Source organism: Hylaeus volcanicus, chromosome 2, assembly GCF_026283585.1.
Source record: "Hylaeus volcanicus isolate JK05 chromosome 2, UHH_iyHylVolc1.0_haploid, whole genome shotgun sequence".
In the NCBI taxonomy this organism is placed as follows: Eukaryota; Metazoa; Arthropoda; class Insecta; order Hymenoptera; family Colletidae; genus Hylaeus; species Hylaeus volcanicus.
In genome coordinates, this window is record NC_071977.1 from 31,654,325 (window position 1) to 31,670,843 (window position 16,519).

Below are 16,519 nucleotides of genomic sequence, written 5' to 3' on the forward strand. Positions count from 1 at the left end.
TATATCTAACGACTGCGAGAGTGCCTCGATTATTACATAAGTGGCGGAGGTAATTGCTAAGCGATAAGGTTGGGGGTAATATGGAGATGGGCTACTACTGACTTTTTGATTATATCAAACAGCGATGGACATATATTTGTATATTTTTTCATTATTTTTGAATACGCGTTAAATGTAACCCATATACAATTTCATATAATTTTATAATGAAAAAAAAAAGCTGTATACGTTTCTTGCGTATTCATAAATGACTGTATTATCGTCGCATAATACGAAGTACTTGTAATATTATGAATTAACATGGAGACTGAGATATGTCTTAAATTCATTATACTTACAATTACGATGCGTATCAAATATTGTATATTTCATTAAATGTTGTCTATATAAGAAAAGAAACTAAATCTACATTTGCATCCCACCCCTGCACCACAATCGAATGAGTTTATTAAAAAAGGTTCACCCGAAGTGTACGATAATATAACTGATTATAATAAATGCAGTGCAAAACGTGACAAAATTGTATCATTGCGATTGAATTACGTAAATACTAAATCATGAACTGATCAAAAGGATCTGTCGTTCTGTAGTCTATTTCGTTACTATTTTACTTTGTCATTAGCCATTATTTCTAATCTTCTGACAACTTTTCCAAGATCGACTTCTTTTTGCAATTTCAAATAATCTACTTTCCGTACATTATGTATACTAGTCCACATAGGTAGTAATTTACATAGCAAACGTATAAGCTCTTCTAATTCATTGGGAGTTAATTTTGTTTTAAACGAGTTCTCCAGTTTTTCAATCACAAATTCCATCGTAAGAACTCCCTTTTTTTCGGCTACAAAAATATTACGTAGAATCTTGGCTAACTCCGGTAGCCTTGAATACATCGAAGCCTCTTTATCAGCGTTTGGTGTGCGGGTCATTGCTTCCAATGCTCTAGCAGCCTGTTTAGCTCGAACCTAAAAGCGATATATTAAAAAATGGAACATAAACAAGAAAATAAGTACTGATGTGATTTTTTATGAAAATATTTACCTTTTCAAGTAGAGACTTAGGGATTCCTTTCAATGCCATATTAAGATAACTGTTTTGCGTATTTGGCGTATCTGGCGGAGTATCGACGATAGTAATATTCACTTTTCGCATACCATCTTCGGTTTGAGTTGAATTATCTTTATCGTTCTTCTCTGGAGAATGAGACTTTGAAGTTAATTTCGCATCAGCCAATCTCTGTAAAGCTTTCTCCATGCGTGTACCACAATTGAACATTGATTTTGCTTTGTCTGAAAAGGTCAGTTTATTGTTAATACAAAAATAGCTAGAAAGTATTAACAAATTTATAAGACAACTCTTACCAAGAACATCTTTTGCAGTTGTAAGTTTTTCTACATCGGGTGGTTGTGGCAAATCGGCTGATTCGATCGGTTTACAACTTTCAACGTCGAACTCAGGATGCCAACGTACAATTTTTTCTTTTGGTACACGCATCGGCGTTTCTAAACTGAGTAAGAATTTCTCATGTTCATCTTTAACCATACCTGTAGTAAGAAGAAAACTATGATTATAGATTACCAAAAAAAAGTTTTCAATGATTAGGGTTTATTATGAGACAACATTATTACCAAGCAATGTGTTGTAAAACTTCCTTCGTCTATCTAGCAATACTCGCGGGCCCATACTAACTTCGGATGCAGTTTTCAAAACATTATCCGCATCTGGTGTATTTCTTCCATCTTTCTCTTCGACAATGGGTGTGAAAACTAGCTCGTATTTATTCTGTTTAGATGTAGAACCAAACGTTCGATGTTTCTCTTGGTGATAAGCGTATGCATCTGGGTAAATAGTTTTGATTTGTGCTACATGTTCTAACGTGAAATTTTTACGCAGTAATTCTTGAACTGCAGGTTTTAACTTCTTGAAAGTTATTACTTCTTTGCGATTAAAGAGCATTGCAGAAACCTTTGAAATCATTGAAGTATTATGTGAGAAATTATAAAATATTTACAGTAAGAGAATTATATGCAGAATAATTTTTTATATAGTGCAGTACCGTATCTACGCATCTAAACGCTTCTGCCAAGAACCTATACTTATATGGCAATGGCAGAGTAGCAGTGCCACTTTCAACCAGAGATAAATACTGTTGATAAGCTGGTGCTTTAGTTGGGCTGCCCTTTACTGGACTTGGAGTTTTTTCCTTAGGTTCAAATAAAATTCTCCTTTGAGGACTGGCTGTCAATAATTCTTTATCCTTTATAGGAGTCAATATCTTTTTGCTTGGCGATTTATAAGCTTTTGTTGGACTACAAAAAATAAGAGAAATATTACAAATGACATGAGTACTAACAAAAATTGCTTTTTTATTATAAGTATCTTACCTAAGTGGTATTTCAAGTTCAATTTTCTCAAACTTCTGAATCTGTGGCTTCTTGACATCATTTTGTTTCTGCAATTTCTCCAATTTCTCTTCACAATTTCTGAAGCGTGCAATTCGTTCTCCCAGTTCATTAAGACGAGATGACTTGTTGATTTTATTTTTAATTTCATTTAACGACAGCTCTTCTTTCATCAACCTATTCATAGTTGAACCTTTTTTTGGAGTAGTGCAATTGACTACAGACTGATCAATCATAACATTTGAGGATGAATTTTCGGTAGATGCACTCTTTTTCGGTGTACTTGGAGCTTTCTTTTTGGGACTCAAAGCACCTTTCTTCTCAAAAACTACTTTGGTTTCATCTTCTGAAATTTTGTGAAAGCTATCCCGAATATCTGTTTGTCCCTCTTGTCCAGACAGCTTTCGTGTTCGTGTACCACGAACTCTGGCATTGTTCCTAGCCGTTTTTTGAGCGTTTGTTTTAGGAGAATCGAATTGAATGTTGCGAACAGCTGGATTCGAATGTACAGCACGACTATCCACCGATTCCTTCCCTGAGACCAAAATGATTTTAGGACTAGTTCCCATTGTTTCTTCTTCCTGAATCGGAGTCAAGGTTCCCGACGACTCGGAACTATCCTTATTTATCGGATTCCGATTTTGACTATTCAATAATTTAGAGTGATCCCGTTCGAGAAGTAATACCTTCGCCTTACCTCGTAAATCGTCAGTTGCTTGTCGTTTGCGCGTATTGAAATACGCCGTTACTGACGGCTGAGACATGTTCTTTATATACGGATATATATATATATGTGTGTGTCACAGAAATCCGTTAGTTTTCAAAATTTCGATTCTCTATCTATGGACCTCCGATCGCCGTGGCGATCTTTATCGAGCCCTATCAACGATGATCAACGCAACTTCTGCACAAAAGCCCGCCGTTTTTATCAGTTTGGGCGCTAAACAGCGCCAAGTTACAGAAACAGTGCTGCCTCAACAGTAAACAATGGGTGCGATTTAAATTTCATGTCCTGTTTACATTTACAGCATAAGCGCGACATTATTTCAAAACATCGAATTTTTTATATCGACGTAAACTAGTGTGTAATTGAAGTAATATGTACAGAGATCATTGGTAAACAATGGGTGCATTATCTGCATCCATTACTGATCATGATTCATATAACTAGAAGTTACTAGACTTACTAATGGTGAGCGGACCTTACTGAGCGCTATGGTGAGCGATCCGAGTAGTGGCGGCTATTTTCCTTGTACTCGTATTTCGCAATTTGTAAACAGGGCTTCACATTGATTTCATATATCTTTTGGCGCCAAGTTAGAGTTTTGTAATTACGTTCATTTTATAATTGTAATCGTAGATAAAGATTAGTTTTTATGGGAGAAGATATGTAATCTACGTTACTTACATACTTTGATTAAGATATCTGTATATTTAATGCTATCATGTTCCGTAATTATTGCCACACATCTTTTAAAATATAGCTGTACACGTGATGGTATTTTAGATTTCAAGATGTTTTATACAATTTCATATTATAGGATCAAGTATAAATTGGCTTTCTACTTAGCCTTCAAAAATAGTTTTAAGCTAAATACATCTATAATAATCTAATAATAGTATAATAACATTGCTGTTTAGTTAGAAATTATGAAATTTTACAAAATCTTTGTAAATCTGACGAAACCTCATGTACTCAAAATATTAACATTTTTTGATAATATTTAATAGCGATATGCTTTTTACGACACGTAAGTTTATCAGTATTAAAACAATCGACCTAAATCCGTTATATCTATATAAATCATATGTTATCTATTATACTAACATTTTATAGGTTATAAGATCTACATTATTTACAAATGTTATTTAATCTTTATATTATATTGAATCACAGCATCTTTTTTTCAGATTATGAATATCACTAGGAATATGGGCTTAACTTTGAATAAAATAAGCACCATTAAAAAACAATTATTTTCACCTAAATATTTACTTTATACGAACGTAGCGATATCCATTTCTCTTTCTGCTGCAGGAGATATTCTAGAACAGCACTATGAAATATTGAAGGTATACAGTCAGAATAATTATGTGTTTCAATTTCTTAGATTATAATTTTTGTTATGATCTTTATTGTAGCATGAATGGGATAAGTGGAGTTTAAATAGAACTAGGAATATGGCTGTGTCTGGTATGTCTATTGGTGTAGTATGTCATTATTGGTATAAATATTTGGATGCCAAGTATCCAGGTCGTACGATTAGCCTTGTTTTAAAAAAAGTTGTTATAGATCAATTAGTTTGTTCTCCACTTTGTATAACAATGTTTTTTGTAACATTAGGTATCTTAGAAAAAAGTAATTGGTCCGAACTAAAAACTGAAATTATTAACAAAGCACATAAATTATATATAGCGGAATGGATTGTTTGGCCACCAGCACAAATTTTTAATTTTTATTTTCTGCCAACTAAGTACAGAGTTCTTTATGATAACACTATATCCCTTGGTTATGATGTTTACACTAGTCAAGTGAAACACGATAATCCAAAATGCAATCAAAAAAATGGTAAACTTTGACAAATTCTATTTGACTATAGAAATATAATTTATTTAAATAAATAAATAAATAAGAAGTAATAATTTCTGCTGATTAGAATAAAACATACTCTCAAATCAAGTGATCTTATATAAATTTTACAATATTGTAAATTGTATAGAAAGAATACATGAACATGTACAAATATAATTAAAGTAAACTTCTGTAAAATTATTTATTTTCCTTGTAAAAATTAATAACAAAAAAGAACTTAATACGTACGTTGTTTTTTTTGTTATATTTGTCGTTTTAGAAAACTTTCATGGAGAAATTTTACAAACTTATGTATCTATTATATGTACAGACTTATGCAAAGAATGTTCTCCCTGTAAATTTTTTGTTCAAAACATGCCATCGTGAATACCTATAGGGACGAGGACCGCAATAAATAGCAATAAGTTACGAGCCACCAATCTCCAATCATTTGGTACTGCGTACGGTGCCAGAATTTGAGTTAACCTATGTATCTGACGAAGTAAACAAACGATTGCGACGTTACAATTGTACGAATAAAAAATGATTTATTATACACATGTTGCGTTTGAACACTTACTTCGTGACTTGCGCAGATGAAGATAAATGATGTGACTAAAAGATTTAATACTGGAAATCTTGGTAGTAACACTAACACACCATGTGAATCCGCTGCCAACCAAATGTGACCCTGCGCGACTAGAGTTTCCAAACTGATTCGACCCAAACCAGCCAAAAGAGCTGAATGTTTACCACGCAATGCTAACGATGCATTTCTGAGCGCGATATATCCTATAATCTGTAGTGAAAAAAATTAATCGTACTTAATATCTAAAAAGGATATCTACAATGAAATTTGTAGATCATTACCGGTATAAAAGCCACGTATGAATGAATTTCTTCGCATTCTGATACCGAATGGCATAGTATCGTGAAAGTAGTATAAGCCGTCAGGGAAATTAATGCCAAAACAGAGGATAACGCAGTTCCTGGAATGTGATCTATCCTCTGTAAAGCTACTAGACCAGCTCCAAAAGTTACACCCCAAGCCACGCTGTATCTGTCCACCCTCCAACGTGACCACCATTCGCGTATGTCATCGTCGGTTGTGACGAATAACGCTTTCCAAGGTCTCGTTACGAACACTTTTTCAAAGAAAACCTATTACATGACCATACAATGCATGTTTTTGTTACAATGCGAGCGTTATAATATAAATAAGTTATAAAGTAATACCTCCGACATGTATAATATGGTAATCATCGACACAAGACCTAAAAGTTTCAAAGCCAGATAGAGTAAAGCTCTTGGTCCATATTCTGTTAAACTACCAGAATATATTCTTGGCGGTAGCCATGCTAAAAAATAGATGACCAGAAACCAGAATGAGACCAGTGGAACGAAATGATAAAATTGGTATGGTCTGTTCATACAGAGGCATAAAGAGACTGTTAAAAAATTTAATCTGAACATTACCTGAAAAATAACGAATAAATAATATTGTAAAATTACATTTGAGAATGAAAATTTTTTGTTTAATACATACCCTGGCAAACCTAACTAGAGAAACATCACCAGTTTGCCAGAAATAACAAAAATGCCCATATCCAGAAAGGAATAAATAAGCAGAGTTAATTAATCTTAAGTACATATAGATAGGTAAGACGTTTTTAGCTCCAGTAACGTGGTATATTAATACTACTGCTTGCATTAGCCCTCTCCATTCATCTGTTTGTTCTCGGTTTAGAGTTCTTGGTCCTCTTTCTCTATCTTCGGTAAAAAATAATCCAAGAGCCAATATATATCCAAGTGGTAACCAAAAACTGAACTCGCTATAGTATTTATTCTCCTTCATGAAGAAATTTGTTCTAAATACAGCATGAAATCGTAATACAGTGATTATTAATAATATTAATTTAAAGAAAACAATGTAAACGTACCTGTCGCATAAATAAAAGTAAGCTAAAATGATAGATAAAAGAGCTAACGTTGTCATTAATGTATAAAAATCTTGTACTTCGGGTTGTTCAACCTGTACAACTTCAGAAGTATTCGCTTCTTCGGCATCTTCCGCTTCGACGGTGGTGACGCGTGAATAAGATATTTCACTTCGATATTGACAAAACTTTCTATACAACCACATTCCACCGCCAGTTATAATACTGAAATGAATTAAAAAAGTGAATTGACCGCAAAAACTGATCCATCCAACCTGGAATTATTTGTAAATAATTACCACAGAGCAAGACCAGACAAACTTAGTAGCTGTAACGTGGTTGCTGGTTCTGGATAACTGCAACAGCTCCCATCATCGAAATTCATGTGATCGTTACAGTAAGTGTTTAACAATATTTGAACTTTGTGACGCAAAGACAAAGGACTCGCTAAGTATCCGTCTGGACTTTGTTCTAAGACTCCGGTACCGACGAGTTTACTACTTTCCCATAAATGAGCTTCGCTATGGGACAGTATCTGTATATCAATATATAAATAATTTATCTATTCCTAAAACAATTGCCCTAGTATGCATAAAACGAAGTTTACCTTGACTGCTGCTTTATTACATAAGTTGATCTGTCTATTATCTATGCCTGCTAACTGAGCAGGTAGCCTTTCTTTTAATACCGGGTCCTGAAGTACCCATAAAAATCGTGTATTTTTACTAGCCAAGAAATCCACTGGTTGCACGAGTCTCGCTAAGCCCATACTATATTCGGAATACAGTTGAGTGTCGCTACTATTGTTCGCGAGAACTGACGACACCGCGCTGCCTGCAATAATCAAGCTAGGTGCATCGCTTTTCTAAAAAATAACAGTCGTTAATTCCACTCAGTTTTCACTCAAAAACTTTTACAAGCGTTAGTATTTGAAATGTATGTATGAGTTACCATCCAACCCCTTAGATTCTCAATCATAAAATTATCCAATCGAGGTCTCCACAAAAACTGTACATTTAACCTTAGCTGGGCATCATTGAAATTTAAATCAGAATTTTGAGGTAAATCTGTTAAATCAGATGCTTTCCCATCGACTATAAATTGCGATATAAAAAATTTATACAACTGCCTGATTCTAGCATCTCCGATAAATACAAAATGATTATGGTGGCCCATGAAAGCTAGATACCTCAAACATCTGCGGCTGTCTCTATATCAAAAAATCATATTGAATATATTATTCTTTATAAGATATTATAGATAATGTAGAAATTAAACTCTTACGTTTGGGTATAATAATGCATCATACAACCATAGGGCTGCCATTCTTTGTCTCCTTTGTATCTTCCTTCGGTCAATAACCATTTACAAGAATCGCTGCCTAAAAAAATGATTCATATTAATCTATACATAGGCTGCACACTTTGCATTACTAATGATACAAAAGAATGTTAATTATAAGAAAAATGTTAAATAATAATTACCATAAATAAGATGCATGAATCCATGATACAGAATAAAACAAAGGACAAGTGCGGTAGCTAATTTTTTAGCACTTGCCACTGTGATTAAACTAATAAAATGTTCTGCTGAAGTCATGAATAGTTTATTATTCGGTCACATTGACACTAGAAAAAGAAAAGAGCTTTTGAACAAGCAGCTACATTTCATAGTAATAAGTATTATGAAGATTATGCAACATAAATGAAAAGTAACAGCAGTAATCATCCATTATTCAAGTTTATATACTTTCTTACATAAATATAATCACCTAAATATTTACACAATTCTTACATCACTTTTGACAAGTAACATTATAAGGAAAAATTGTTTGAAAAAGAACAAGTTGTTGTAATTATTTTATGTAAAATGACTTTCAGCACAGGTCGTAATTCTAACGTCACCGAGTACTTCCAAAACGTCTTGTGCATGGTTATGGACAGTTATGCATATATAGAAACAGAAAGTAAAAATGACCGGTACAAATCGACGTTTTTGAAATTGCGATAAAATTAAAATTAAGAGCAATAAGGTGATCGTTTCACCTTGGGTGTAATATTTTGTTGGTAAATTTATGCGATTTATTTGGAAATATGTGTATTTACTAAATGTATTCCTAATGAAATCGCTCGTTTAGACGAGAATAATGGATTCGATCGATAAATGCGTGCCTTTTGTTCGTTCAATCGCATCGATAATCAAAACAAAGAATACAGTGTTCATTTTATCGGTATCCAACGTCGTGTTGGTAAAGAATGCTGTAAGAAAAAAAAATCGAAGAGGAAAAAGGGAGGAAAAGTTTCGCTACCTTTTGTACGCGGAAGACGGTTGTTGAAATGTTAACCTTGATAAATTAATTAACTTTCAAATTATAAAGGTGACCTTAATTTATTTTTAGTTGGACACTTATAAGTTTTCTTATATTCGTTATATCTGGCACAATAATGTTCAAAGTTGCTTCCTGTAGATATCGAAGATCATATTAGGTAATGACAAAGGTCGTCGAAATCTATTTAAAACACCGCCTCCAAAATGTACCAGGTTTCACGCCTTTCTTTGATCCTCATAAACGATAGGTTACTTTCTTTTTTCATTTTTCGGTACACTATTTATGTATACAAAATGCTGGATAACAATAACGCGAGTACCTTGTAATTGTGCTGTTAGCAATAAGGGGAAAGTTACTAGTACGAACTAGAACCTCTTCTTTTTGGTACGAATCTATGCACACGAAACCTGAAATATTTACAATTCCTAATCCTTGTATTAGATGTTTCGGAAGTTCTTTAGCAGTCTATCGACGTTCATTTGTAACTGTCTTACCGTGTTGGGACAAATGGTTAACTTTCTCGTCTTTTGTCAAAAGACATTACATATAAGAATTCATTCGACAGCTCGTGCTACGTTTAGTTCAATTAAATCCTTCTTGTAAATATTTTCCTTCTGTCAAGTGTCTTTTGGCGCGAAACCGAATTGCGTGCTAGAGCAGGGTTCGACACGGTGGCTTCATGGTGCAAACCAGAATGACTTCCTCCACTTTCGTACTAGCGCCTTATCCCCACCGCTCGTGACTCTCTGACTGCGATAGCTTCGTGAAGAGAAACAGAGTCAGAGTCTTGTCGACAAGAGAAGGATGGATAGTGGTGCCAGGGCCGGTTTCGGCAATATTGGCGCCCCGGGCAAGATTATCGTGGCGCCCCTCCAGAGGCTTAAAATTTTTAAGAAAAGAAGACAAGGTAATAATATCAAACGATGAACCTGTAGCTAGATTGTAAAAATTGTTAAACTACAATATATAGCAGCTTTACTGATCTACACCGGACTGCGATACTCCCAAAAATCTGGCGCCCCGAGCGATTGCCCGCCCGGGGGGCCCCCCCCCCCTCGCTCTGTCTCTCTTTTTTTTTCATGCAGCTGTCGCAGTTAGCTCCAGGAGCAGTGGAGGAAGGCACTAGTACGAAAGTGGGGGAAGTGCTCTGACTTGCGCCATGGAGCAAGCGTGTCGAACCCTAGTCTAAGGGGTAGCCGGTGATTTTCCCCTTAAACGGCAGAAATAGACGAACCTTGAGTGTCCACTGATCGCAAGGGGGTAACAATCGTATATTGAATACTCGCCCCAGTTCGTGGGCACGGCTGTCAAGTTTAACTGATTTACGTAGTCCCCACTACGACGACTCGCGACTGTTGTGCGGCCACACTTTTTTACGCTAGACGGGACGGTACGAAATTTAGGGGAAAAAAATGCAAAACGCCGCAAATCCAACAGTTTTACGTTCTTGAATCGAAGAACGAACAAAACGAGTAATCCATGTAAATCGCAATGAACAGCGGTTATGTTTTTCAATGGAGAGCGACATAACGACAATGGCGGCAATGTCCCCGTCGAAGGTAAGTTAATATCAAAGCCACTCTATTGGACGTGAATCTACGTGTGTCTTCTTATTATAATTCAATAAAATGTTGAAACTAAGAATCGAACGTTCAAAGTATTCTATAATAATTCCGTAATGTCGCATTGTGCATCAACGAAACGTAATTCACTTCGCGTGTTATTCGTCCAAATTTGGATGACGTTTCACGTCAAATAAGACGCGCTATCCTTTATCCGTGTAAAAAGTATTCCGAGTTGCTCGATTCTGTGACAGGAATTTATTCGTTAGCAAAGATTCGAGTAAAATATTGCGGACTATATTTAACATTTCTAAAATTAATACAATATTTCTTTGTAAATACGTTGTTGTCTGTCTATACCGATCTTTATTTTTACCGTCGGCTAGCGATGTTACGATCACGATAATCCGTTTACGTAAATGCATTATGTATGTGAATTAATAGAGGTTTAAATATCTTTTGTAGTACGTTAAATACAGTTAAAACAATTTATTACCAACCGCCGCATTAAAATTATTCTACTTACATGTTGTTTTAGGATTCTGACGTGTGTAAATATTATTTCAGCGGCGATTACAGAAGGAGTTAATGTCCTTAATACGTGAACCTCCACCGGGTGTACGCGTGGATGGAGATCTTGCTGGACAAAATTTAACACAATGGATCATTCATATGGAGGGTGCAAAGGGTACCTTGTACGAAGGAGAACGGTTTCAGCTGCAATTCAAATTTAGTTCTAAATATCCGTTTGATTCGCCAGAAGTTACTTTCATAGGTGGAAATATACCGATTCATCCACATGTTTATAGTAATGGTCATATCTGTCTATCTATTCTGACCGACGATTGGTCTCCAGCTCTGAGTGTGCAAAGTGTTTGTTTAAGTATCGTATCAATGTTAAGCAGTTGTAAGGAAAAGGTAAGAGATATATTATCGTACCTTTCGACGACGTTTCGATTAATCAAAATTATCATTACAGAAAAGGCCACCTGATAATGCATTTTATGTGAAAACATGTAACAAAAACCCAAAGAAAACAAAGTGGTGGTATCATGGTAAGCATCATGCATATTTTTCAATTATTTAACAAATGATTATCTAAAAGCTAGAATTATTTATGATTTTCTTTTATATTTGAACAGATGACAGTGTGTAACAGCAACTGCTAAAATCGTTAACAACTTGTCGATGTGCAGTTATTGCTGGACCAATTGGAATGACATTTTTTGTGTCTTAAAATAACTATCAAAATTTCATAGATGAAATTGCTGAAGTAACTTTATCACGTATTAAACAAATTAGGTGCATAAGTTAGAAAACAAAAAAAAAGCAACGGCAGCATAGTACTTATTATTACAATAAAAAGGCAATGTAAAATGCGTGAGTTATCCAGTTATAAATTATTATAATGTTATTAAGAATGATATATATTATCCCACAGTTGAATAGGAAAAGCATAAATTACAAAACGCGAATGCCGAAGAAAAAAAGGTGCACACAATATGCTAGTACACAATGAAAGCATTTTATTATCAATGTAGGAAGTGCGCTGTAAAATTATATCAGATTAATATATTGCAGTAATCACTATTAATAGCGTAACACCAAAAATACACCAATGTTATCTCATTTGTTACCCTCACTTATTTAACATTATTTTAAATAAAACGTAAGCAGTTATTTTGAATGGATCTCATGGTGTGCAATCCAAATTAAGTATAAATATAAGTATACATGATCTAAATGTATGATATTTAGTTTCAAATACATTTCATTGTTTAACTATTGTATGAATTGGGACACGCAATGTCATTAATATCATTGACCTGTATTATTGATCAATAAAATTTGTTCTTTTATAGAACCATGGTAAAAAAAAAAAAAACAATAAAATGACAGATTTATTTTTAATCGCGTTGTCAGGAACTTAAACCCATTTACAAAAAGATATAAACAAATAATTAGAAAGTTTAATAAAAGATTACAATTTGCTACTTCGTTCGTAAATTTAACGAATTGAAATAAAAATCATACGAAAGTAACGGATTACGTGCGTTACGTTGAATTTCTATTATGATTTAAGTATGTTAGGTTAGTTACATGGTACATGACATCAACTAACCTAACTTACAGAGCTTACCTAACCATCCAACAATTTGTCCGGAAATGCACTCGAAAAAAGAGAATAATTGTATGTCACGATATTTAAAATAAGTCATTTTGAAAATGGTTTTATGTTGTGCTTGTCGATACACGAGAAATATACGAAAGAGTTATTAAAATTGACAAAATTAAAAGCGACGAATGTTTCTCAAATTCGAAGTCAGTATATAGCGGGAGAGTCCAATATCGTTGGAAAATTCAAATAAATTAAAAATGGCCGCCTGTCAAACAATTAAAATGTTTCAACATGTAAACATTGCAAACTAAAGTCAAAGGTACAAGTACAATCGAAAACAACGTAGAGTAGCGTTTCACGATGCATATCAGAATGAGTGTACGTATGAGAAGAACAGTTTGCTGCGGAATCGTGATGTTGTTGAGTGTATTTTACTTGTATACAAATCGAAACCTGTACACAAATGTACGTGACAAAAATGTCTCGTTAAAGTTACTTCTTGCTGCTGCTATAAAAGCAGCCGAACTTGGCGGTTCCGAAGTAATAGCGGTACACGATCAAGTCAAATTTGAGATAGAGAGCAAAGGTGAAACAAAGGAAGGTAAGAAGGCGTTTCTTTTTCATTTAAATGTACATACATACTGCATTTGTAATATATCATGCGTTAAAGCTCATAATGCAGCTTAGAAACTTTATTTTTGGTACAAATTTTGTGCGATTAAACTTAACAGGTGTGAATGATCCAGTCACAGAAGCAGATTACAGGTCGCACTGTGCTATGTACCATTCTTTGGTAGAGGCATTTCCCGGTGTAACAGTAATATCAGAGGAAACATCAAAAGATTGTGATAAAGTTACTGTGTCGGATGTAAAAGACTCTATTAATAATTTAATCGATTATAATATTAAGGACGAAATTGTGAATACAAATGACATTACAATTTGGATCGATCCCCTTGATGCAACTAAAGAATTTACAGGTATACATTGCAAACTTGGAATATGTAATACAAATTACAAAAACAGTTATCTGTTACTTATTAATCAATTTTTAATTCAGAAAATTTGTTGCAATACGTTACAACAATGGTCTGTGTTGCTTTTAAAGGAAAGCCTATAATAGGTGTTGTATATAAGCCATTTGAAACAAAACAAAACTCCAGTTTGTTTTGGACGTGGACCAATCATGGAATATCACGAAATTTACAAGTACTACCAAAGGTAACGCGACTAATAAATTATACGAATAGATATGTTAACTAATATTTTTGAAAACAGTTGGAAGATGACAAACCACCGATTTTAATTGTATCGCAATCGCATGCTGGCCAAGTTCACAATGTTAGCAAAATTGCATTTGGTAAAGGTATCGAGATTGTTTCTGCAGCTGGTGCTGGTAATACTGCTTATTAACTTTATAGTTTACCTACTTTTTTGTCACCATTGCTCTATATTTCTTTATGTCCCATACATTTAGGCTACAAATTTTTAGAAGTTGCAAGCGGTAATGTATCTGCGTACGTTCACATGACAGCCATAAAAAAGTGGGATATCTGTGCAGGAACCGCGATCCTTACCGCTCTTGGGGGTATGGTTACGCAATTGTTCGACCAGCAAATTATAGGTTTCGGCCCCAATGATTCCAAAGTACTTACACAGGGTCTTCTATCTACTATGAGTAATCATGCTTGGTATTTAGATAAATTTTCAAATATCTAATATAAAATATGTCCTCAAATGTAATGATAAGCTTCGAAATTCTTCCTGTAAGGATACTAAACAAATCTTCCATGTTGTAAAAATTTGATATCAGAAAATAATTCATGCGAATAATTTAAAACTTTTATTTACGAATCCTTATACGAAGTTTTTGTTTTTAATTGAATGTTCCTCAGTAAATGTGTTCTGTACAACAATTTTATACTGTAGACTAATTACCATTATACTGTTTGTTGTTATCAACACATTCTTAATTTTATACTCTATGATATTGTTAAATTTTTATCAATCCTTTTTACCAAAAGAGACAAAAAAAAAATAAATTTTTCTTAAAGTAAATTTTACTTCACTTCTGTGCACAATGAAAGATTGTCCTTACTTCTTGTTGAAGTAACTAAATTCAGTAATACTATTAACAATAGTCAATGATTTTTATTACATTTTCTATGAAAAATTAAGTCAAAATAATTTATGTCTTCTATACTAGTTTCACTTTCTCATCAGAAATGACTATTTCTGATACTTTCTTTAATTTTTTATTAAATTTGGTGGATGCTTTTTCATTTGTCACTGTATTCGAACAAAAATTCATGTATCGCGAAATGACTTTTTTTTGTAATCTTTTTAGTGAAATTTCTCCCTTACTTCGAACCACATCCAAGATGGCACCTTTCCAATCAAAGGTTGACTTTTCTGTGGTATTATCACATTGATTATTTGATGACTCAGAGAGTACAGTACTTTTACTTTTCTTTTTAGGAATCGATTCTTCCAGCTGTTCTTTGACTACACTTTCACTTTTCTTATTGGAAATAGGTTCTACAATTTTTTCCTCCACTGTTTCAGATAACATTCTCTTCTTTGATTTTTTCTTTTTACTAACATTATTAGCTATACCATTATCAGTGGTATGAGATTCATTGATTCCATTTTGTTCACCTTCAGTTTGATTTTCTTTGCATATGTTTTCATTATTTTGGTTTTCAATAACACTATTTTCCTGATTTTCAATTATATCTTTTTCATCATCTGCCTTACGATCTATTTTCCCTATTTACATATCAAATGTAAAGCACATTATAACGACCCATTTTGTTTTTAACAAATTATACTTACCATTTTCCTGTTCCTGCTTTTCTGGTGTAGCTTGTAAATTGTTTTTATAAGCAGTTTCCATTATATTCCAAACTTTCTCAACTACTTCTGGATTTGTTTTGTGACCCAAAGCATTCTTTACAAAGTTTAAAAACTTCCCTTTCTTTCGTGGAATATTCTCGTATTTCGACAACGTATTTAAAAAACTTCGTTCCGCATTCGACAAATTTACCTTGCTATTCAGTATATTATTTACAATATTGATCCATTCTTGTTGTTTTCGTTCGCCCTTATTTGTTCCTGCTTTTGGAACATAATCTTTTCCTCCGTATCGTTGAGCCTCTGTTATACATTTTGTGTGAGCTATATATTCCTCTCCTCTTAAAATAATAAATAATGTATAAGACAATCGTAAGCATACGAATAAATTACATTTATTTGATATTAATTAATATTTACCGAAAATCTTTGAAACAGTCGACGCATGTTAAAAAAGGCGCGGTGCGACACTGAAATTCATAGTGTTTTGCTACTTTTGGCTTTTGTAACGTTTCACCGCAATTGTTACAAGTAAACACGACCATTTCCGTGATATTTCGTATTAAATCTACGAAGATTTATATTGTACGATATAAATAAAGTTGAGTAAATAAAATGTATTCGATAATTCCGTTACGATTAACCTAAAAATTACGGTCTACTAATTCCACGCAATTCCACGTGCTACACGCCATGGACTACCATGGACGCTATCTCATTTCAGAAGATATATCTATTTTAAGAC

At 33.7% G+C, this 16,519-nt stretch overlaps 6 protein-coding genes across 15 annotated transcripts; 3 read left to right on the top strand and 3 right to left on the bottom strand.

The window, feature by feature from the left end:
* Nucleotides 1-125: 125 nt before the first annotated feature.
* On the bottom strand, nucleotides 126-3,520 carry LOC128872889 (DNA replication factor Cdt1). 2 transcript variants are annotated; one of them, XM_054116034.1, is made up of 7 exons: nucleotides 3,100-3,520; nucleotides 2,385-2,937; nucleotides 2,057-2,309; nucleotides 1,629-1,965; nucleotides 1,362-1,544; nucleotides 1,042-1,289; nucleotides 126-965 (listed from the first exon to the last, which is right to left on the bottom strand). In XM_054116034.1, exons 1-7 carry the CDS (start codon nucleotides 3,164-3,166, stop codon nucleotides 603-605), a joined length of 2,004 nt encoding a protein of 667 aa, XP_053972009.1. In that variant the 5' UTR covers nucleotides 3,167-3,520; the 3' UTR covers nucleotides 126-602. The 2 variants fall into 2 exon arrangements, with proteins under 2 accessions (XP_053972009.1, XP_053972008.1); XM_054116033.1 differs by having other exon boundaries at nucleotides 2,385-3,520.
* A 196-nt stretch (nucleotides 3,521-3,716) lies between these two features.
* Nucleotides 3,717-5,172, top strand: LOC128872893 (mpv17-like protein 2). 2 transcript variants are annotated; one of them, XM_054116053.1, is made up of 4 exons: nucleotides 3,717-4,153; nucleotides 4,314-4,475; nucleotides 4,545-4,656; nucleotides 4,747-5,172. In XM_054116053.1, exons 2-4 carry the CDS (start codon nucleotides 4,317-4,319, stop codon nucleotides 4,980-4,982), a joined length of 507 nt encoding a protein of 168 aa, XP_053972028.1. In that variant the 5' UTR covers nucleotides 3,717-4,153; nucleotides 4,314-4,316; the 3' UTR covers nucleotides 4,983-5,172. The 2 variants fall into 2 exon arrangements, with proteins under 2 accessions (XP_053972028.1, XP_053972027.1); XM_054116052.1 differs by having other exon boundaries at nucleotides 3,727-4,153; nucleotides 4,545-5,172.
* Nucleotides 5,147-11,348, bottom strand: LOC128872888 (N-acetylneuraminate 9-O-acetyltransferase). 7 transcript variants are annotated; one of them, XM_054116027.1, is made up of 13 exons: nucleotides 9,735-10,228; nucleotides 9,560-9,665; nucleotides 9,220-9,372; nucleotides 8,396-8,539; nucleotides 8,196-8,292; nucleotides 7,863-8,121; nucleotides 7,519-7,776; nucleotides 7,211-7,446; nucleotides 6,521-7,136; nucleotides 6,211-6,450; nucleotides 5,845-6,135; nucleotides 5,555-5,773; nucleotides 5,147-5,468 (listed from the first exon to the last, which is right to left on the bottom strand). In XM_054116027.1, the coding sequence occupies exons 4-13, from the start codon at nucleotides 8,508-8,510 to the stop codon at nucleotides 5,343-5,345; spliced, it is 2,457 nt and encodes an 818-aa protein (XP_053972002.1). In that variant the 5' UTR covers nucleotides 8,511-8,539; nucleotides 9,220-9,372; nucleotides 9,560-9,665; nucleotides 9,735-10,228; the 3' UTR covers nucleotides 5,147-5,342. The 7 variants fall into 7 exon arrangements, with proteins under 7 accessions (XP_053972002.1, XP_053972001.1, XP_053972007.1 ...); XM_054116026.1 differs by having other exon boundaries at nucleotides 9,450-9,665; XM_054116032.1 differs by having other exon boundaries at nucleotides 6,521-6,842; nucleotides 6,915-7,136; nucleotides 9,220-9,665; nucleotides 9,735-10,225.
* Nucleotides 10,400-12,493, top strand: LOC128872894 (ubiquitin-conjugating enzyme E2 W). The gene is made up of 4 exons (XM_054116054.1): nucleotides 10,400-10,799; nucleotides 11,370-11,720; nucleotides 11,782-11,857; nucleotides 11,945-12,493. Exons 1-4 carry the CDS (start codon nucleotides 10,755-10,757, stop codon nucleotides 11,956-11,958), a joined length of 486 nt encoding a protein of 161 aa, XP_053972029.1. The 5' UTR covers nucleotides 10,400-10,754; the 3' UTR covers nucleotides 11,959-12,493.
* Nucleotides 12,494-12,728: 235 nt separating this feature from the next.
* Nucleotides 12,729-14,906, top strand: LOC128872891 (putative inositol monophosphatase 3). 2 transcript variants are annotated; one of them, XM_054116036.1, is made up of 5 exons: nucleotides 12,729-13,522; nucleotides 13,653-13,901; nucleotides 13,982-14,142; nucleotides 14,200-14,317; nucleotides 14,399-14,906. In XM_054116036.1, the coding sequence occupies exons 1-5, from the start codon at nucleotides 13,282-13,284 to the stop codon at nucleotides 14,638-14,640; spliced, it is 1,011 nt and encodes a 336-aa protein (XP_053972011.1). In that variant the 5' UTR covers nucleotides 12,729-13,281; the 3' UTR covers nucleotides 14,641-14,906. The 2 variants fall into 2 exon arrangements, with proteins under 2 accessions (XP_053972011.1, XP_053972012.1); XM_054116037.1 differs by having other exon boundaries at nucleotides 14,200-14,287.
* On the bottom strand, nucleotides 14,750-16,490 carry LOC128872890 (cell growth-regulating nucleolar protein). The gene is made up of 3 exons (XM_054116035.1): nucleotides 16,195-16,490; nucleotides 15,757-16,115; nucleotides 14,750-15,690 (listed from the first exon to the last, which is right to left on the bottom strand). The coding sequence occupies exons 1-3, from the start codon at nucleotides 16,317-16,319 to the stop codon at nucleotides 15,119-15,121; spliced, it is 1,056 nt and encodes a 351-aa protein (XP_053972010.1). The 5' UTR covers nucleotides 16,320-16,490; the 3' UTR covers nucleotides 14,750-15,118.
* Nucleotides 16,491-16,519: the final 29 nt, after the last annotated feature.